The sequence below is a fragment of the Falco naumanni genome, chromosome 5 (assembly GCF_017639655.2).
Source record: "Falco naumanni isolate bFalNau1 chromosome 5, bFalNau1.pat, whole genome shotgun sequence".
In the NCBI taxonomy this organism is placed as follows: Eukaryota; Metazoa; Chordata; class Aves; order Falconiformes; family Falconidae; genus Falco; species Falco naumanni.
In genome coordinates, this window is record NC_054058.1 from 8,240,780 (window position 1) to 8,263,184 (window position 22,405).

The following is a 22,405-nucleotide window of genomic DNA, read 5'->3' on the forward strand; positions in this document are numbered from 1 at the left end:
GTGAGGACTATGCTGATTTATTTTCTTTTTGGCACTAGCAAAGCAGATGCTTCAAAGGCTCGTATTCAGGCTCTGAAAGCCACGGGCACTCATGTCTCAGAAGTACAGCAAAGTAAAACACCTACCCTTTGGCAATCATATTCTAACGAAGGTAAGAACAAGGTAATTATAGACCTACAACAGAACAGAAAAACAGAGCCAGTGACTCAGCCAGTGGCACCGGGAACTGGAAAACCTGCCCCTCCCTAGCAGGAAAACATCTAATTCATATGGTGTTAAAAACAAAGGGGAGTGACTGCATTATCTCCAGAGAAAGGAGGACCCAAGGGGCAGAAACAACAAAAATCCACCTCAAAAAAACCCCAAACAAACAAACAAAAAGAAAACCCAAGAACACAAAACACCACCTCCAAACCCCAATGAATACTTTCTAATCAACTAGTCTCAGATCCTGTAATGAGCTCCATGCCTGCTGCAAATTCCTGGCTTTTTACAAAGCTCTGCAAAGGAACATGTTGGGCATTTATTTAGTATGGTGGTGGGCATAACGCAGAAGCTGGAGAGAAAGAGGAGCATACACTACTGTAAATCTTGATAAACTTGATTGGTCTTCAAAGGAGGATAGAATTGCCGTGTGAAGTCAGGGAATGAAAAGAATACAGTGCATGATGTGATAGGTTTAGATTTAGAATAGCCTTTGTTACTCTCCAAGGAAATCATGGCTGAAAAATCACTTCAAATTGGCTTTGGACAGTACTGCTCATATTATTAGAAAATTAACTTACAACTTCAAAACTAAGGGTAGTGTTATATACCAATGGAACCAACAGATCCAGGGGGCACCTACTGGGTTGCTGCAGGGACCTTTGCCAGTCCAGTTTGCTTTGACATCTTAATTAAAGATCTAAGACTGAATAAAGGGCATGTTGATAAAACTTGCAGGTGATAAGAGTTGTAAACTTCATTAAGTTTACAAACACCAGTGGATAGAAACAACTCAAAGGGATTCAGACAGCTCAAAACCAAACTAGGTGAGGGGGGTAAAAATACGTGGGGAAAATAATGCAAAGAAAAAAAACCACAGCTAAATCAAGGAAAAAGCCCTGTCACAAGCAGAAGCTGAAGACATGCCAGACTGAGAAAAAAGTGAGAATTGCCTGCAAAGCAAATGCTTCCACAAAATTACCAATGTAACTTTTGTCAGCCTGTGCTCAGATATCACTTCAGGCAACAAAGAGATGAATCAGCTGCAACATGTAGAATATCAGATCTCAATCTGCAAAAGGTGCACAGATAGATGGAAGAAATTTAAGAGTATAAAAACCAATCATTAGGCCTAGAATAATAGACATTGAAAAATATTAAAAGCTTAGTCTCATTAGTGCTTGTAAGAACTTAGTGTAAGTGCAGAGAGAGAGAGAGAGAAACAAGCAATCATTTCACAGAAATACACACCAATGTAAAAACTGTTGCATTAGAGCAAGAAAACTTTTAAAGCACGTTACGGGATGAAAAAGTTGCCCAAGAAAATTACTGGAAGATACGATGCATAACATTGGGGGGTGGCATGTAACAAATAAATAAAGGAGAAAGTTTGAGCTACAGGGAAAGTATAATAGATCTTTTTAAAAAGATAACACCTAATTTTTGCATTCTTAAGAAACAGTTATGGCCAGCTAAGACAGAAAATCATTTCACTGTCACAGGAAAAACCGTAGACATGGTCCAAGGAACTACTTAAGGTGGCAAAAGATGGCAACGTTGCTAAGAAAACATCACCTTTCTTCCCCCACTGCCCACCCCCTAGTCATTGCACCCCCTCCTCCAGACACACCAGCAGCATTTATGTGACCATATGATTAACTAGACTGGAGAACAAATGTGGCTGAAAAGTAACTTGCTGAAAGAGAGTGTTACTTTTCATCTGGGTCAACCCTCTGGCCCAGGTCAGTCAACTGCGGTGCCAATACCCACGCCAGGGACAAAGCAAGAGGTGTGACAGCCGTGGAAACGGGCGGCTTGGGGCTGTGCAGGCAGGTTCTGTCAACAGCAGCGCCAGCCTGAAGTCCTTGTGGACCCACCCCTGGAGTTATGTTGTGACAGAATCAGGAGCTGAAGGATACAATCAAAAAAAGACACATAATACTACGGAAGGGAAGTTGTGAACGAGTCTGACGCTCCAGAGAGGTGAGCAGCACCCATTGGAAACTGCACTTTTCAGCAACCTCCTCAAAACTCCACTTACTGTATTCGAGTTCTGTGAAACAAACACCTGACTAAGAGAACCAACAGCTGATTTTTTTAAACCACAAGCAAGATTCCGTGCCATGGAGCCCTTTTTCTCTTCAGAGCTTGGCAGTACTATTTTCACACCATTTTCCCACAGCGTACTGCACTAACATTAAACACTTGCTGCAGTAATAACCTGAAATACTTCAAAGCGATTGGTAAAATTAATTTTAAAATCCAAAAGACAGTAGCAGGAACCAAGACAGTGGAGAAATTCCTAACACCCATTCTCACGCACACTAATTGCTCCCAAAATCTCCGCAGGAGCAACGAGCTGCTAGTCCAGCTCACAGATGACAGACTTCGTCACATGCTCGAGTTGGAGGGAGACATCCAGAGCGGGATTTAGGAAAACCCCATAAGGTGACTGCACCCGCTGGCTGGCTGCCCTTCACTCTGTCAACCCAAGTCCCAAAGAAAACCAGAGCCCCACAGTATCCACCAGCCCGAATAAAGAAGCCCCTCTATGCTCATGAAGCCCCTCTGTGTTCATCAGAGCACCACCCAGGCTCTTCTCTGTTGGGAGAAAAAGCGATCAAAAACCAAAAAGCTTTAAAATTTAATAGTACAGCAGCTTCAACCCGGACCCAGTCCTTGTACACCCAGACCTGCTTTCCCCCTTGCTCTGTTCCCCTCGCCCCTCCCCATGACTGTGCCCCATCCTACTGCCCACTTCCCCCTGGAGAACAATAAACCCTCTTACAGCTGCAGCCAGATGTGCAGACAGGTGAGCCAAGGCTCCGCTCCCGGCGCACACAGGCAGCGCAGTCAAGTCTAGGGGAAGCCAATCTGTTCCGAGTAATAGGAAATGGGGGGGGTGGAGGGGAACCTAACCAAAAAACCCGCAAGCCTTCCCTCCCTCCCGGGACCCTGCACTCGGGAAGTATTTTGCGGGTTTGATCTGTAGAGGATTCGCAGACCTCAACTTTTTAACCTTTGAAAGTAACGTAAATGTAACATCAGGTTAAACAAAAAAAACCAATAAAAAACAAAGGGTACATTAGTTGTGGTGGTTTGGTTATTTTGTTTGTTTGGGGGGGTTTGTTTCTTTGTGGGGTTGGTTTGTTGGGTTTTTGTACTTCTATACGACCATTCACCACAAAGTACTTCACAGATGTCCTTAAAATACAGGAATTACGCTCCTTCCCCCTTCTACAAAAACAGCTCCGTCTCCGGCATCCCATGCAAAGAACTGCTTAAACGGAATTATGTAGAAAAGATAAAGGGTTATTTGGGGAGGCTTTTTGTTTGGCTGCTTTACGTTCATTTAAATCCTTTCCAGAGGCATGCCACCAAAACTCGGCTCTAACTTCGGAATAACTGCTTTAGGAACAAGAGTATTCCCGCATCCTCTGGGAAAAGCCCTGTAAGAACCCGCACGCCTTCTCCCAGGGGGGTTCGCATCGGACTGTTTTGTTTTGTTTTTTCTCTCCCCAGACCATCGCCTCCGATTTATTTATTACAGAAAGTACCAGGAACGGCACGGAATCCTTTTTTATTTTTTTTTTTTTGTTTGTTTGTTTCTTTCCCCCCCCCCCCCCCCTGCCCCCCGTAGCAGTGCGCGCAGCTGGCAACCGGTCCCACAAGACCCGAGTTGCCGAAGTCCCAGCGCCGGCGCCCCCTTCCCGGCGGGGGAAGCGGCCGAAGCCTCCATTGGGGACGTTCCCGTCGCTTCCTTTGTCGCCGGTGCCTCCCGGGCCGCACGAGCGGCCCCAGCCCCCCCCCCCCACACACACACCCCGGCAGCCCCCCGCACCCCCCGCGAAAGCGATCGTCAAACGGCCCGTCCTGACCTGAGCGAGGCAAGAGCGGCCGCTGCTCCGCGGGGGCGGCGGGGACCGGCTTTAAATCCTCCTTCTGCTCCAGGACTTTCTGCCAAAAGAGCAGGCGAGGGCTGTGGCTGCGCGCCGGCCCCCCCGCGCCCGCCCGCTCCCCACCCCCGGGCCCGCAGGGCTGGGAGCGGGGCCGCGGCCAGGGTGGGCGGCCGGGGCAGCCCCTCGCTCGGCATCGCCCCCCGCCGCGCCGCGCACAGGAAGGAGAAAGTTGCCCGGGGAGCCGCGGCCGCCCTCGGGGGTGGGCCCTTGGGGCTCCCCCTTCCCCCGGTCCCGCCGCGGCGGGCACGGCGCGAACAATGCGGGGAGCGGGGCGGGGGGGGCACAAGGCGCGCACTCACCTGAGGGGAGCGGGGCGGCCGGCGGGACGGCGAGCCCGAGCGGCGGCGGGAGGGGGCGGCGGCCGCGGCCGGGCAGGACTTTGGGAGGAAAAGGGAGGGTTTTTATTTCCCCTGGAGTTTGAAAGGAGGAAGTGAGGAATGCGAGGAATGAGAGTTGGTATGAAATGAACGCGGCCGAGGGAGGGGACTGCCGGCCAGCGCAGGGGCTGGGACGGGGCTGGGGAGGGGACTGGCGGGGGGCGGCGAGAGCAGGGCCGAGGCGGGGCCGGGGACAAAACGCGGCGGGGCCGGGCGCTGCCCCGCCGGCGGCCGAGTGCGAGGCCGGGCCGCGGCGGCGCGGGCAGTGGCCGGAAGAGGGGGCCCGGGGGCGGGGGAAGGTCGCCCCGCACGGGGGGGAGCGGAGGAAGGAAACTCCGGGCGGCCGGCGAGCAGCCGGGGGGGCGGCGGGCTGGGGGCCGTGGGGCGCCGCCGTCTCTCAGGACCCGGCGCGGGCGGGCGCGCGCGTCGCCCGCGCGGGGGAGAAGTTGGAGGCGGCGGCCGGGCCGGGGGCTGAGCCCTGGGGGCGCCGCCGCCCGCTCGGTGCTGCCCCGCGGGCGGGACTGCCGCGCTGCCAGCGCCGGGGGAAGGGGCTGCGGTGCCGGGGCGCCCCGGCGCGGGGGCGCGGCTGCCCTGGGGCGCCCCGCGGGGCCAGGCGCTGGGCAGCGCCGTGGGGACGGGACGGTTTCCACCCAGCGCCGCTGAGCCGCTGCGAAACAAACCAGCCGCAGCAGCGGTTCAACAGCGTAATTGCCCCGAGGGCTTCCCAGGCAGCCATCACAGACGGGCAACCGCTCGCCCGCGGCGAAGGGGTGGCCGCCGTGGCGTCCCGCAGCCCCGCCACGGAGCCGCGCTTTACCCGCTGGCAGAGCCGTGCCGGTGCCGCGCTGCGCTGGGAAACGCCGGTGCGAGCCTGGGAGCTGCGCTGGGGCTGGAAAGGCACGTCCCGACACAAAAGCAGCAGTAAAGCGGCGAGGTTGGGAAATGTAACTGCATCCCATGCGCAGCTACGGCTGCAAGATAAACTCCTGCACGTCTCCAGCAGGTGACACGGGTGGCTGGTGCGCGCGTAACTTGCAGCTACAACAGCTGGCTTGCTTTATAAAGTTCACTGTGTTGAAAAAATGGGTGAAGAAAAATTTCAGCTCTTGATAAGAACCCAGAACTAAGAAAGTTCATAACTCAGCTTGCAAAGACTGAAAACAGGACCTAAATGTGTCCTAAGGCCTCAGAAACCAGATGGCAAAACCCATCAACTTCATAAACGCAGCCTTGGGATTTGGAAAGTGAACTCCACTTTTTTTGTTTTGGTTTTGGTTGGGTGTTGGTTGTTTTTTTTTGGGGGGGGGGTGTGTGTTTTGTTTTTCTTTGGCAGTGCTGAAGATAACCGATATTGGTAATCCTTTTTCATACACTTACTTTTCTTTGTAAGGCAACGCAGCAATAATTTTATTTTATGATACATACCCTCTGATACAACTGTAGGATCAAGAATATAGACAATATAAATAAGATGAAGTTACAGAACTCAATGAAATTATTTTGTGGGCGTCTTTTTGTTATATAAAGCCCTGTAAAGATCTCATTTAGCCACTGTTTCTACTAAGCCATATTTAAAACCACATAATTTAATGAAAAACAAATATATGTTAAAGGTAGCTCACTTCTCACATCTGTTCATTGTGAATTCTAGTCCAGGTCTCATGATTATATGACTAATGTATTGTTTTGCTCCCATTTCCCTGCAGAATCAACATAGCTCAAAGAGAAGGAATTGAAACCTATTCCTTCCTGTGAATCATAAAACAAATTGTTTGCCGGACTCCAGTCAACTGCAGATGGAAACCCACTCAAGAGAACAGAGGTTTTTTGGTGGTGGGTGTTCAGGGTTCTTTTCCTTTACTGGTAGTAGTAATGTGGTAGGAAACTGCTTAGAACAGAAAGCAGAGGGAGTTGGACAAGCTGTTGGGGAGTTAACTCTTGATCATTATCTGAATGATTTTGGTATGCAGCTTTTAGAATTTTTCACAGTAAAATAGTTTTACTTTCCCTTTAATAAATAAAGCACTCAATTCAATTGAGCATTTCAATAATAAAAAAAAAATCCTTTGTTTTCTTCATAATTTTAAGCTGCTTTGTTCCAGACAGTACAACATCTTGCCTCGTTTGAAAATGTTAATTTTATCAAAGTATTTGATCCCAAACTCTAACCTCTAGCATACTTTCACCCATGTATGTATTCTCTAAATTAATTGTTAAATTACCAGAGCAGGTTACAGTTACAACAGCCTTGATCTTAATGCATTTTGGTGAAGTTAATTTGCTTCTGGATTTTTCTCCCATTGTAGGACTAGAGAAGTGACCTCCAGCTTCCAGCAAGGAAATCGTAATTCCATATAAAACATGTTAAGGGATGGAACAGGAAGACAAAAACTCCATAGACTGTACAGTTCAAGCGATAAAAAAGTAACAGCGGGTACCGCCCCTTCTTCGGTGGCAGGGCTTTCAGTTCTTGCCCCTTCACGGATGTAGCAGGCTGTCTTCCCTGTTAGTAAGGAAACCCTTAACACCACTGTTACTTTTCTACTCATCCTCATAACTACATGCTGGGCCAAATCTCTTGGCCCTAGGATGCCGTAAATGTCTTAGTTCTGGGTTTTAGCTGTAGTAGTTCCAAGCTGCAGTTCTATACAACACAGTTTGACGCTGTGGCAGAGATGAGATTCCTGACTGTCAGAGAGGAATCTGTCCATAGTTCAGTTTCACAACACTTCACACAAATTTTTGCTCTTGACCTGTAAATCACAGCAAAGGCTTTGCTTGTCTTCCGTACCAGGAATAGGAAACATAATTCAATGTCAAAGTGAGAGATTTACAGAGCTGCTAATACCAGCAAGTAGGGAAGAATACTACGTATAATTATTATGCCAACAGTAACAAACCCCCCCTGTCCTACTGCTGCTAAATTCAGCAGCAAAACTTCAATGAAAGTAGGACTGACCCCTGAAATTGCAATAAATTACTCCTTGTCTTTTATGTTGGTGAGCCAAGGGGTTTATAGCAGCCTAGGAACTGTTTTAGTCTGCTAGGTCTGCCTCTAGCATTCATATTTAACAGTTTAATATGCCTCCTCCTTTGTTTTAAGATCTCTTTGGGATTTAAAGATGTTACATTTGCATGTACACAACTAATATTACTGTACCAAGAACAAATGCCCAGTAGTATTTCCTGCTCAGTTTTCTCTTCCAACTAAACCTTATTTGGCTTAGATTGAAATAAGGGGGGGGGGGGGGGGGGGGGGGGGGAGAAAAAAAAAAAAAAAGAGGTGAGTGAAGAACAGGGCCTATACACTGAGAGCTGTGTCACTTTCTGATTAGCAGAACCACAGTATCGCCTCTTACTGAGGTTCATACATTTCCCAGTAGAAACAGGAAAAAATAACCCCTTCAACTTTGTGTTCTTCCTAGCCTTGTATTATTTCAGCTCTTGATTCATAATTCGATGGTATTGTACTTCAACAGTAGAATGGGTTCAGACTGAGGGTAGGAAAATCCATAAAGAACCATCTCAAAAGCCTTAATTGTATTCTGGGAGAAACATTAAAAACATGGGGCAGAGAAGTACAACTAGCTTAAAGAGAGTATCAGATGGAAACCAGGAACTGTACAGGAAGACCTTCTGATGGTGGGAGGGGTAGTATTGGAGAGACTAACGTTACATTTATTCCCATGCTTCTAACTGTATGAAAGAAATACCACAAAGGAAAAGAACTGAGAATTCCAAAGGAAAAGGGGAAGACAGGAAGAAACTGAGGTATCTAGTACAAGAACATTTAAAACCACTCACAAGTGACAGCAAAACCCTACCAAAAAAACCCCGAAACTCAGTTAGAACTAAGGATTTTTTCAATATATAAATTAGTTTATTTTCATTTAGATATAAAAGTTATAAATACAATTCATGTAAAACGGTATCTGATAAAAGAGCACTGAATCAGTTAATCTGTCTGCATAATTTGACTGAGACCTTGATCCTGCGAGGATCATTAGATGTCAACAAATAACTTGAAAAGCCACTGCTGACCAGCCTAACCGTAGGAGTGACTAAAGGGATGCTAACACGGCCTTCTGAGCACAGAGAAAACCATCTGGAATAGGAAATCAGCATTCTACCTTCAGGTCACCCCAAACTAACATAAGGCAGCTTCTTTTACACAGTCCTAGACAGAAAAATAATCAGACAGGTAACAAATTGACTTAGTTTATCTGGATGGGTAGAGGGAATGCAGAGCCATCAGCCAAGAACTCAGAAGAGCACAACTGGAAAACGCTGCCAGGTCTTGTCCCCAGCCTGATGGGCAGGAAGTACATGAAGGCACAAAAGAGATCCGTGATTCAAGTTCTTTTCGTGACTGAACTGCTGATGAGATCATCTCAAGACAATGGCTCACCAGCTAATGCAGAATGGGCAGATACATGTGCTGGAGTTCTCAGCGCAATTCATAATTTACAGTTAAATACAGAGTTTACATGATTATCTTTTTTTTTCTTCCTAGTGATATCAGAAAACATCTTCACAAAGTTTCATTATTTTGAAAGAGCAAGTGGTATCTACCACTGCGAAGACTCCAGAGACCGAAAGCAATAAATCTAGCTCTTTGGAGCTTGAAACAGTTAGTCTGCTGACAATGACAATATCTAAAGCTGGCGAACACCTATTCTTGTCTCAATAGAGGGACTGAGTTTTCCAGGATCATCATGAATATGCATAACAGCCACGAAACAGGCAAGATAACAACTGTTCTCTGCTTTCGTACACAGCAGATATGTACACTATGAGGCTTACATGTCACAGTGTGCAGCAATTCACTCCGATGACTCAAGGCCATATGAATCAAGAAGCATTCCGTGCTGTGGCCTAGTCTCCATATTGTACATCCAGCATTAAAAATGGAACACGGGAAGGACACATTGCAAAGCCCCATGATACATTAATTTTTTTAAAACTTACCGATGCCTCTGAAAACACCTCAAAAATCTCCTTTTGAGGTAACAACTTCTTATAGTCAGGTTAAAATTATTTATATAAAATCTACTTTAACATGTCATTACTTGAGATAATCGCATGTTAAAAAAAATAAAATGAGTCACAAAATTATTCTTAAAAACGTAGCAAATTTTATGAAATATGGGCAAATTAAAAAATATTTCTGGTCAGATTACGCTCTAGATTCATTCAATCAGGATTTTCATGCTTTTCAGGAATAGCACTGTATTTTGTTACAGTACTACCTTCTGCCAAATCCAGTGAGATTTTATCATTCTACTCAGTCTCGTTTTTCACATGGTTAAAAATAAGAGAAACAGTAATGGATATAATATCACCAACTAAAAAGGGAGTGTTTGACATTTGATTGTTCTTTATTTGGTAAAAAGACTGCCAAGGGATATGGAGCAATTAGAATAATGAAAGGGAACTGGACAATCAGACTTAACAGAGAATCATCCCACAGAGTAAGGGAAAGGGGTTTTATTAGAGCCAATGTCTCATTCCAGCTCTGTATTTGTTGAACATTATCCACGGTTGCACAGAGCCATAACCTGAATCATTGCACGTCTGATTTGTAACAGACAGCAAAACACTACACAGGGCAAAAGAGAACACATGCCAGTGACTGTCCTTTTTTCTGAATTCATCTGATCATGCTGATCAGATCAGTAGCGTCATCTCCGGGTGCACTGTGGAACTTCCAAGGCACATGAACACTAAACTGTTATTTTTCTAATCCTAGCTGCAAGGGGTTCCAATTAGCAGGCTAAACTCCTTAGCCTGCTCCCTGCTCTCACGCAGCACCTGTTACAAGGATTCTGAAAGCAGAATCAACGATGACAAAAACATCACCTATAATTCTTGTTCTTCCACAATGCACTACCCCACATTTAGAGACTGCTCAGCCTTGGGACAGTCTCCTGAGATGGTCTACTGTCAACTGCCATAATGCTCTCGGGCCTGGTATTTGCTGTCTAATAAGCTTGCAGAAGTCTGTCCTCCAGTTCCCTTCCATCCCCAACGTGCTTTTCATTACTCCACCTGGAACTCTTACAACAAGATGCAGGGATGGGAGTGAGTTCCATGTTTCAACTCTGTTGTCTCTCATTCACAGGCCAATTTACTGTCAAAGCTGGAGAGTCCAATAGCAAAAGCCTGAAGAGCACAGAGAGGATAATTATAGTCCAGAGTGAACACATCTTCTGCTACACGACCAAACTGCATCACAATGTAGTCAGCTGGGGAGAAAAGAAAGATTCAGAGACAATTTCACAGTGAAGCAAATGAAAAAAAAAAAAAATCAAAACCACCCAACAACCCACAAATAAAAAAAAAAAAAAGCATATGTCTGGCAGTCCCAAATACATGTGGTTGGTCTATCCATCCTTTCTCACCAGAGTAGCCTTGAAATCTGATCTCTAGAGTGACTGTGTCATTCTAGAGATTAACTTCTCAGAACCAAAGCTCAAACCACTCTTCTGTTGGGCTGAAGGTGCTGTATTAATCCTTTCCCTTCAGGAAGCCTTTTGCTGCAGCTGTGGACAGCAGTGTCAGCACCCACCCCAAAAAAAGGGACGCCTTATATAATTTTCTTGACAGCTGAGAAGTCCCCAGTAATCCTGACCGAATTCCTCCACCCGGTCTCCCTTCTCCAGGAAAAGTGTCCTATTCCTCCCAAACTTCATGAAATAAATTGGGTTCTCCCTGTTCGAATAAGCCCCACACAGTCTCCACCAGACTCTTACGGTCATTATCATGGACAATCTGGAAGTTCTTCACCGAGGCCTGAGTGACTCTCCCATGGAAGTTCAAAACATACGATTGAGTATCATCGTTCCAGACTGGAGCCTTGTTGTGCAACTCAATGAGGTTCTCTAAATTTTTATTTTGCCATTTTGACAGCAGACTCTCACGTTCCTGTTCAGAAGAAAGAAATATATTTATCCAATTTGTAATGGCTCTGCTCGAGTACTCCCTCTCTCATACGTGTGCACTCTGTCACTTGAAGGTCATTCCCTGTTTAATGTAACACAAGAAGAAGAGTTAAACTCAGTCCTACTGAAAATTTCCTGCAAGTACCAGGAAGATGTTTTAACGGCTTTCCAGTCCAAGCACTCCTTAGCGATCACCACATTTCTACCCCAAACAAGGCAAAAAAAAACAACCCACCCCAGAGATAAGGAAGTATGTGTACAGGAAAGGGAGCAATTCACAGGCTACAGATAACTGCCATCCTGCTGGCAGGAATCCTTTCTGAGTCTCATAAGCTTTCTTTGATCCCGTTGGATCCAACTTCCATTTCTAACACTTTAAACTTTGAAACAAAAGAAATTAACTGCATAGTGCCAGGCCCTGGGGTGCTTCAGTGAGAAGTCCAAAAGCTTCAGTGGGCTGTGAGTATGGCTTAAGTAGGTTAAAAGTCATCCCGTTGGGTCTAATGCACAGTACCAAAACCAGACAGAAATAAAAACAAAGTTACAAAAAGGAGGTAAAACAGCACATTAAATTTGACAAACTGAATTAATTATGAGGAGCTGCAAATAGTAGTGAGTGAAACACATGACATATGATTGAATTTTAAAAGTTCTGCAACAAATAAAACCCAAACTGAAATTATATATGCTAAAACTCCCAAGAAGAAGAAGAATCCAAACTGAAGTTATTTAATGAGAAAAAACAATCAGGAAACAACCTGTTGTGGAGGTCTGACTGATACGGCTATAGTAACTGTTTTAGTACTGTATACAGATACAATAGTGGATTTTTGAGGATAACCTAAATAAAATCTACGGGTCAGTTTACACTACTTACTTTATATCTTTATTTTTATTTACTTTTTTAAAGATGCAGAAAGAACTTTGAGAATTAGCACCAATAAAGTGCATTTAGATGTCATTTTTCCTCCTTTAAAGCAGGGGCAGTATTACTTAATTGGAGTCATTAAACTACAGAGAAGGAAGACAAAAACAGAGTCAAACCCCTACACTGAAAGCTTCACAAACTTTGCTTGCCTGCTAGCCAAAATTTGAGAAAATAGGGGAGAAAAATAAAGGTGGGGCCACAGAATCATTACTGTACTGATAGGGTACATAGCAATACCAACTGAAAAATCATGAATAAATAACAGATACCATTTTCCTCTCCATTCACAAAATTAAACCTCTTTCCAGGCTCTCACGAGACTGAATTTCCACTCTTGAAGATTTTTTTTTTCCTCTGACCTTAACAAACACACTCTTGTCCCACTCATACCTACTCACAATGTGGATGCAAATACCATTTTATACCTCTAAAACTCTGACCACATCTTTCAGTTAACAGCTGTCCTGTCTGCCTTCTGGTCTTCTATCACACCAAACATAAAACCCACATGATGGGAACTGGACTATTTTCATCATACATCTTAATACATCTTCAGATACACTTCTGTAAGCTTTTATCTATAATATTCCCCATATGTATGGGAGATCCTCACTAAACAGTCACCACAAAACTCCATCCTTCTCCTTGTCCCACTTTCTCCTTAAAGAATCCTCCTTTTCTGTGATTCCTACAATGAGACTGATAACATTCTGATCAGAAATGTACTTACTCTCTTGCTACTACACCAGAATACCACCTTATCGATTGTTGTAATTCATACACTGGCTAAGAATGTAAGTTTGTGGGAGAAGCAAGTTTGTTTTGTTTTCATCCAACTTGATGATGGGGTTTTAGGTGCAACAGCAACAACATACACTAGCCATTGCAATAGCTAAGTAGTATTTAGGCTGACCAAAGGACAAATAAGGATACAAACACTATTCCAAAGGCTACAAATCAGGTAAAAGGCAAGAACAAGTTAATCAACACCTTTAGGGAACATTGTACTTACTCTCCATGAGACTCGCTAAAGCCCTGACTATTAACAACCTTGCTCTAAAATCTCCAATTACCAGTAACACCCAGACCTCTATCAGAAAGTTTTAACCTCTGCTCCTCCAATTTGAAATACGACCAAACTCCACAACTCACATTTCGTGGACGGATTGGAATTCGCTTATGATTCATATTCATTCCTGGAATGATCACAGACATTTTTCTAGGACCCTTGAATCCTAAGACATTGGTTTCCTGAAAGACAAGGAGAGACATTTCAGTAAATGAGATACTCAGTCTCAAAGAAGGAAAGACAGCAAAACTGAACTTGAATCCACATTTATATTGGTTATATAGAGATTTGCTAGCTATAACTGTATTTTGAGAATAGGAGAGACTGCATTAGAAGATGTACATAGTATTACCTAATTTAGAATGTATCTATTATCCTAATGAAACATTTATAATGAAATCTGATAAATGCAATTTCCAGGCGTAAGTTTTTGCATCCGAGGCAAAAATGTGCTAAAATTTTGCTAGTGAACAAGCCTTAAGTATGATAAAAGGCACATATCTTTGACCTGAGTCTGTGTTATCTATATATCACCATTTAGGGTAAAACGTTCATGAAGAATGACTGACATTCTTCTTCGGGTGCCGTTATTTGTGTTTAAGAACATACCTACAATTTTCTCTCAAATCATGCTCTCTTATAAATGATTAAGAACAGACACAGAAGACAAAGCATTCAGCATCTGTCCAACCTTCAATCTTAAAACAAGCAGATTTTTCCAGGGTACTGTGGGAGACTGCTCCGAGTGGACTGAGAATAAAAAGCAAAGTAAAAATAGTCTTGACATTCTCAACCACCCATTTAATAATGTCAACCAAAATCCAAGCGTTCATTGAAAGTGTTTGGTAACAATGTCAGTGATAACTTTTAAAATTCCCAAAGACCAATTAAAAAGCCAGAATCTTTTAGAAGTACTGATTGATAGAAGTGATACAGCTTCTCCTAACATGCTAGTGCATTTTGCAGACACAGAACAAAGGTCTTTGAAGTTGCAACCTCTATTATTCCACTTCAGAAAATCTAAGGACATATATGAGAATGCGGGTACTGATTTTATTCATACATAAACTTTACGAACTTCTTGTAGACAAAAGTTTAGAAATGTGAAAAGCTGGCAATATTATTGGCTGTACTCATTTTAACACCTTGCTGCGTACAATTAGGTAAGAAACTGAAAAATACTGTACACAAAGAAGTATCCAGTGATACTTCTGTAAACAGGCTAGTACCGGAATTAGCACATCAATTTTTTTCCCAAGTGCCATTAAGATCAACAGCAAAAAAATAGCAAGACCATGCTCCAGTAGGCTAATGCATCATTAAACTTCTGTTGCTGTACCTGTAATGAAAGTAAAAATCCTTCCACTTGACTGGCCATCATTTCGTAAAGAACCTCAAATTTTACTCAAACTTCAGGACTGGAATATGAAACATTTTGATCGACATTACTCCTTACATAATTCTAGAGTGTCCACAAGTGCCTTCACACTCTGAAGGCCAGACTGAGGTGATCCACAAGATCAGAAGAAAACATCTCTTGCACAGAGCTAGCAAAACACTGTTTCCCCTGGAACCATATCCTTACTAACAAGCTGCTACTGAAATAATACCAGCCCTTTCCATCAAGATGCCTTTGGTTCTGCAAAAAGTAACTCTACTTCACAGTTCCTTCCTGTCACAGCACTCTCCAAACTAGCCAGCTGCAACAAGGTCTTTTACCATCACATACCAACATATTCTTCACGCCAGTCCCTCTGCTGCTTTCTCCTAGGCTCTCCTCATCCCAGGTGCACTCTCCCTCTCTCTGCTTCTTCCTCCTCTCTCTTCCTCAGCTGCCCAACCACTTCACAGAACCAGCCACAGCTGCACCTTGTCTACATCAGCCAACCCGCCGCCCCTGAAGCCAGCCCACAGCTGTATGTTATCAATGTTAATTAACCCAGCTTCATCCCTCTACACCTTCTTAATGTCCAGCAAATACCCAGCTGGGCAAGAGGCAGTTCATGCTGTGGCTGGCTCCATGTAAAGGATATGCTGACTGGCCACATGCCAAACGAAAGACCAGGTAAGAAGGTCATCAGGATGTCAGTTAGGGTCCCTCTCCTTCCCCGGAATTGATTTATTATTCCGCTTCCCCCGCCCCCCCTTAAACTTTTAAGAACTTAACTTTGAGGCCTCTGCCCTTTGTTACCTCTGGTTGAAATTGGTCACTTGGTTCCAAAGTTAAGTGGGGGAGGTGGCCAGGCAGCATGATTCTGTGAGCTGTGTTTTCCTCGGTAACAAGGTGACAAAAAAGAAAGGGGCAAAAGGGGAGAGGCACCACTTACGTAACAAATAGCTGCAAGCTCCTGTCTTGTATGAGCCTTTTCCACTAGCCCTTGTGCCTTGACTGGGCTAACTCCATGGTCGTAGACTGTAAATTTAGTTCCCATGAGGTTTGACCTAATGTCAGGTTATGGAAAGACAGAGAGAGAGGCATCAGTGGAAAGTTTTGTCATCTTCTGCAGATATTTCTACAACACAGTGAAATCACACATCTCCTGCCGTCTGAGTCTTCCTGTTGCCAGCTCAGTAAGGAGCTTCCGCAAAGTGCCTATGGTGAACAGAGCCTGTAAACTATCCTGGAAAAGCACCAAGCCAGAATTCCTTCTCTGAACAGCCACCGTGAACGGTAACGCTGAGGAAAGGTTGTCAACCCAGGCGAATACAGATTACATTAAGCAGGATGATGTGTGTCCATTCTCTCTGAACCGATACCAGATTGCTAATTCATAAACCCAACGCAACTAAAATGAAAATCCAGTCTCTCCTGTCTGTAGTTTTCATCTGTGGTTCTCACCTGAGTTTTCCAATGAAACTTTCCCCTTCCCGAGATAAATCGGTTGGGTCGACTGATATGAGGTAATTGGATGTTTTGCTCTTTTTTCGTTTTCTCCCTGCAAGAAGGAATGTCTGGAAATACAAAACGTTGATCAAGACTGGAGCTTTGTAAGAATGCAGAGGCATTGCTACCCAAACAGTTATCTCTCCATTTCCCACATCCATTCCCCTTTGTGCTCTGTGCTGTTTTTACCGTCTCCAAATTTTGATCTCTTCCACAAGCGCACACCCTGAAATCCTATCCCTCCAATCAGCTCACTTGGCAGCCTAGATTTAATGCAACTGTCCTTTCTAGTCTCCCCTCCTTTTCTTCTGGAGCACCTCAGTCTCCCTCCTCTTTTTTTATCTTTGACAATTTGATACTATTTTAATTTAATTTTTCATTGTATTATGGCTTTTAAACCTGCCAAATCCCTCCTTAGTGCCTTGGGCAAATATAAGCTGTCCTCATCCGCGTGCTGGCTCTCCTCAGCTTCTGGTTTCTTACCAGAAGTTCTCCCTTACACCAAAAAAACTCAGCGGTAGGAATACAATACCCAAGATACTGTGTGCTGCTTCCAATACCTTTCTGTTGTCGTCCCTTTCCAGATGCATGTAATAAGTGGGAAACAGGCCCCGGTCCATTCCCTTCTTATCTCTAGTGATTCGGCACTTGACTGTAATGCCACGGGGTGCAGGGCGTAATGCAAAATCCTCCAAGTTCTCTACCTCTCCCAGCTGTGCATCTGCTTGAGGGGATGGACTACAGGAAGCACCTGTTTCCTGTGGGAAGAACCATCATATTAGCAAATTAATATCACATCAGAGGCTCCAGTATTCCAAGAAAAGAAAGGTCTGTTGAAACAGAAGATCTCATGTCTCAAGAAGGTATTTGTGAAAGGAAATTTAAACGAGATACCAGCTCTGTTTCTCTGAAGAAAGTGGCTGTTACTCCGAGGAAAGACTAGCCCTCCAAGGGGAGGAGAGAAAAAGTACCCATTAACCAGAGACGAGTGAATTACTAGGAAGGGGAAAATAGGTTGAGACACTAAATATTCTAAGCAAAGAGCCTCTCTGCCTTTAGAACTTCAAACACTCTGTGGGAAATGAGGCAGCATGCTAAACTGGACTGATGGATGCTGCAGGAAGACAGGCTAGGATTTTTGTGACTGAAGTGAGCACCAAGATTATGTTGGTTCAGAACAGTAGCAGAAACAGAGTGAGCTGATGCTGGAACCTTCCCAACTAAATGCTGAAAGACTTTAGAGCAGGGCTCCTCAAATTACAGCCCGCGGGCTGGATACAGCCCCCCAGGGTCCTCAATCCAGCTCCCCTGTATTTACAGACGGGGGGGGGAGGGAAACCAAGCAGCTGCAGATGACTTTGTGCCACTTAATCCGCACGCCGGCCCCCTATTTAAAAAGTTTGAGGACCCCTGCTTTAGAACAATGGGTACAATCAGGGTGCAAGTTATGGTCACCAAAGGAACTGGAATTCTAATGGAAATCCGGTATAGATCATTAAAGTAATTTTTTCTGAGAGGTAGCTGAATCCTGTGGGTTGTGGAACCCAGGAGATTCCTCCCTTACTGGACCTTGGAGATGAGGTTGCTGGTTTACCCCCATTCCCAGGTACAGCCGGTAGGAAGTCTGAGTGAAAACACACAGACACACACACAGACTTGAAATTCACCAGTGGCTTTCACACACACACCCCCTCCAGCACCCCCCACCACATATCTCCCAGTACCCCAAGCAGCTAACACCCAGACCTCTTGCAGCACAACATGCACAGAGTCACCTTGATGTTGGGTGGTTGGTGGAGCTGAATGTGTTGGTGGTTTCAGACAGTTGGAGCCAATGAGTTGTTGATGTTAATTCAGGTTACAAGCACTTCTTTGTCCTGCTAAGCGCTTTGTTAAGCACCAGCAAATCCTTTTGTTCAGAAAAGGAACTTCACAAAGGAAGCGCCTCCACGGGATGGATGGGCTGATAGGAAGCTCATCTCAGGCAATGAGCTCAGCAAAACTAGGGTAAAGGTAATTCTGACAGGAGGACCCCAGACCCAAAAGAAGTTGAGACTGAGCAGGTAAACTAATTAACATGAGAAGTGAAATAATTATTTGACAAAGGGGAAGTGGAGCACTAAGTAACGAAGGAGTTTAGTAACTTGTAACCAATGAGGGCTGATGTCTTTGTATCCTAAACTGTATAAATACTGTAAAGTTTTGACAACTGGGGAGCTAGGCATTTGTGGGTTACCACCTAGCTCCCTACTTCGTGCAAACCAGAATAAACAAATAAAGGAATACCTCAACTCGGTGTGTGAAATGGTGCTGTACACCAGGTAATGAACCCACTTATGGGACAACCACCTCACACATATACTCACACAGGTCTTCTGAATAGCGGCATGGACCTTTAAGCACCCGCGCCCAAACCCTCTGCCCTTTATCTGGTCACTAGCTCGGACCCTGGGTCTTCCTGATGCTGGTCTCTTCCGACTCACTGACTAGCCCAGCATATAGTTGTCAGCGTATGTATGTAACTCACACACACGGAGGAATACATTCACAGAGGGAACAATTAGAAGCGGAGTTTTAGAAGATGGTAGGACACGCTGCAGTAATCAGGCACAAGATTTGGACAAGCATACTGTCCTGCAGCTGTTTACATGCACCTGGTGCCTTTTACCCCCCTATTTTCCCGTGCTTATTACTCCCTGATCCACTTCGACCTTTTTCTTTTCCCTCGAGTCCCTTCCCCCAAACACCCCATCACAAGTTTTGTCCAATCCCAGAATTCTCTGTTGCATCCCAAAATCCTGTTCCTCCTTGCATCCCACCATAAATGCTGCAAACCTCCAGGTAGCGATCCCTCTTCAGTTTGCAGTTGCTCTGAGTCATCCTGGTGGATTTTACACCAGAGACAATGGCCTATTCTGTCTCCTTTGAGTATCATAGGAGTAGTTGATTCATTGTGTTCCCATTTCACTGATTAGGCTGCTTGGGTTCCTCTGCCCACCACTGTTCCTTTGATCATTACTAAGTCTTTGTGCTTAACTCTATGGCCTTTCATTCAGATAACCTGATAAGCACGACCTTCCTCTGCCTTCAGGGATTAATATGCTAGCTACTGTAGTTGCAACTACTATATTTTAACACAGTGCTCAGGGGGTTAGTACTAAAATCAGGCACATGCCCCACCTTTTATCAGAAATGGATTGCAAGACTTACTGCAAAAGATTTCTCACTGGTTGCAGAACTAGGCCTCTCAGATTCAGGACAGGGTGAATGAGATGCTGGTCTCTTACTAGCTTCTTCCTCCTCTGTGTCCTCCTCATCAAAATTCAAACTGCCTGAAATTCCTGTCAGAATACAAGATCAAGCAGGTAACTTCTGAAAGAAGGTGTCATGAGTTCATGGCATCACTAATTCACATGACTTTTGCATAGCTATTCGCTCTTTTAATTAATTTATGTTGTCTCAACTGCTGATTTTCTTCATGTGCTATATTGCTTCCCGAGCCTTGTAATTCAAAACCCTAGCGACATTTTGCAGCTGTCACTGTGCAGATGATTAAGCAGCTGTCAGGCTTTTATTAACACATATTTTACATGATATTACATGACGTAACATACTGCTTAGTATATGCCATGACTGAATTAATTTTGCCTGTTTTCATGCAAAAAAGCCCTCCACATCTTAAGAACAGAAAAAGGAAATCCAGATCAATAAGCTGATGTTTATCCTATAAGTTGGACTCTGTACAGTTTACATCCTTTACCATTTCCCTTTAGTTATATACACACTGAAACAGAGTATAATTTTTCAGTAAGAACCCCTCCTATTCTTACATGAGTAGCAATAACTCAGGTCTCATGAATACTACCAATCATTTGATTTTTTAAAAGGAAGTGCAGACTGAGTAGTTTCAGCACTTATTTATTTAATCTTAACCTGAGCACAGTAACGTCGAGACGACTGTGGGTATACAACTAAAAGAACTCTGGATAAAGACATTTATAAAGAGCTTCCATACACATCACTGTTTGGTGTTTCCTTCCACTTGGAACTGAATCATTTTGTTCTGTGATTCCATTCTTTAATTTGACTGTAGAATGGAAAAGCACATAAAGCACTACACTTGGCCTGCTAAGCTGAATTATTCGCTGAGAGCCAATATCATAACAGTGCTCCAACATGGCACTACATAGAAGGGGCACTGCTGGAAGTTCTTTGTCTCAGATGAAACAGAAAATGTGGTCTTAACAACCTGCCAGTAAACTTCCCAAAGCACATTTGGAAAGAGGAAAGGCGTTAGCCCTAGTACTCCAGCCAATTTCAAAATTCACTATTTATATTCTACCTCCAACTAATTTCCCCTGAAGTTTCTGGATAGTCTCTCCTGCTTCCTTTCCTAACTCTTGTGCAATGTTGCTACCCATAGGTAAGCAGCTGTTGCGTCTGACAACTGGATGGAAGTATTTCTACATACAGTAGTACCTTAACACATAAAGCGTACTGGAAACATTCTGGGAGACAGGCTCTGCAAAACAAAAACAAGCTGCGTACCATATTAAACACTAGCCATTATTTTGCTGCAAAGTGCTTAGGCTGCATGCAACAAAAAAGGTTTCCTGTGGTACTGGCAGCAACATAAGATACTTGGCAGACAGAGATGGACACTCCACTGAGAAACTTCTCAATGGGATATAAACTGTTGAATATAAAACTCTAAAACTGTTGATTGTGACAGCCTCTGACTCAGGAAGAGCACCTTTCCTGTTAGTCTCCTCAGCAGTTAAATTACTGCATTTACTGGCTCTAGAGGGTTCTGCTGTTGTGAAAATATTCAAGCATCATATCCAGATATATATATATAATATCTGGAATAAAAACACCCCAAACTTTAGCAAAATGTAAAGTATAGCATTTTGTCACCAACTTCCTTGGAAAGGCCACAAAGTACACAGCACATTGATAAATCTTTAAAACATAACCGTTATGTTCCAATTAATATCAGAACAAAGAACTGCAGTTCTGTATTTCTACATGCTGTAGAATCTAGTAGTCTGCATTTAAAAGTAATATCCTACAGACACTTATTTCATGATTCCTCATATTTTTTAGTTTTTATAATACTACTGAAAAAAATTATAAGACATAGAAAAGCCCCAAAAAAGAACTTTGCCCATTATCAACTCTTACCTCGTTTCTGTAGGATCTCTTGCAGATCTGGCTTGCCTGCTGTGTCTGTTAGAGCCTCTCCATCATTTTCCTGATCTGTATTGTCTTCCATTTTGGAAGATCCAGCAGAGAGGGTTTGGAGCTTGGTCCCCAAATCTTGCACTTCTGATTTCAGGAAAGCAGCTGGTCCATCAATGCCTGCAGGCCAAAATGAAACAGAATGCTAAAGTGTTTTTTACCACTAAATAAAACAGCATCCCAGGATGGTGGTTCTTTTCCTCTTCCCTTGCTCAAGCATCCCTTTAAAGTACTGATGGATACTTGTTCAACTTTTGTCAGAATACCTGGGGGGAGCCAGGCCTGACTCTGGTACAGGCCACCTGCTACCATAAACATATCAGGCATCAGTTTATCAATTTATAAATATAGTGATTGTGTTTACTTTTTTTACAAGGGCTTAAGCAATTAAAATGAGTTGTATTTGCCATACACATTGACATTCTTAAAATTATTTACGGGCAACTACTCTGTTTTCTTTTTCTTCACGTTCCTTCATTGCTCCTGCGCCAATAAGCAAGTGCTCTACAGTGAGTATCACAAATCAATTTTATAAAAGTATCTACAGCCACAGGCAGAAAAAAATGTAAATGGATGTCCTCTATACCTTTTTGGTAGAAATGAAATTTCCATGTTTAAACATGCAACACAGCTGTCCACCTGCTTTTCATAATTGGCAGAGATGTCTGGATGTCAGGGTCTGGCACATTTGTTTGTTTTTTACAGTTCAGTACTGCTCAATCATACTGTACTACGATTCCACTCTCGTACCTAGAAAGCTATGTAATCAGTCTTGTTTATCACTTGACCACTGTCACAGCAA

At 43.9% G+C, this 22,405-nt stretch overlaps 2 protein-coding genes across 3 annotated transcripts in view; both read right to left on the reverse strand.

Moving 5' to 3' along the window:
- TEAD4 (TEA domain transcription factor 4) overlaps positions 1-4,513 on the reverse strand; it is a gene marked incomplete at its 5' end in the record, with an annotated part of 57,163 nt that extends 52,650 nt beyond the window's left edge. The window contains 2 exons of the mRNA XM_040594975.1: positions 4,083-4,161; positions 4,463-4,513. Of these exons, the coding sequence (XP_040450909.1) occupies positions 4,083-4,161; positions 4,463-4,513 (130 nt within the window). The remainder of the gene's footprint in view (positions 1-4,082; positions 4,162-4,462) is intronic.
- A 3,920-nt stretch (positions 4,514-8,433) lies between these two features.
- Positions 8,434-22,405, reverse strand: part of TULP3 (TUB like protein 3) — a 33,086-nt gene continuing 19,114 nt past the window's right edge. For both annotated transcript variants that reach the window (XM_040596108.1, XM_040596109.1), the window contains exons 4-11: positions 21,547-21,723; positions 19,573-19,703; positions 16,923-17,120; positions 16,318-16,430; positions 15,806-15,920; positions 13,562-13,660; positions 11,293-11,464; positions 8,434-10,785 (exon numbers count right to left, since the gene is read on the reverse strand). In XM_040596108.1, coding sequence (XP_040452042.1) covers positions 10,652-10,785; positions 11,293-11,464; positions 13,562-13,660; positions 15,806-15,920; positions 16,318-16,430; positions 16,923-17,120; positions 19,573-19,703; positions 21,547-21,723 — 1,139 coding nt within the window. In that variant the 3' untranslated portion in view covers positions 8,434-10,651. The remainder of the gene's footprint in view (positions 10,786-11,292; positions 11,465-13,561; positions 13,661-15,805; positions 15,921-16,317; positions 16,431-16,922; positions 17,121-19,572; positions 19,704-21,546; positions 21,724-22,405) is intronic.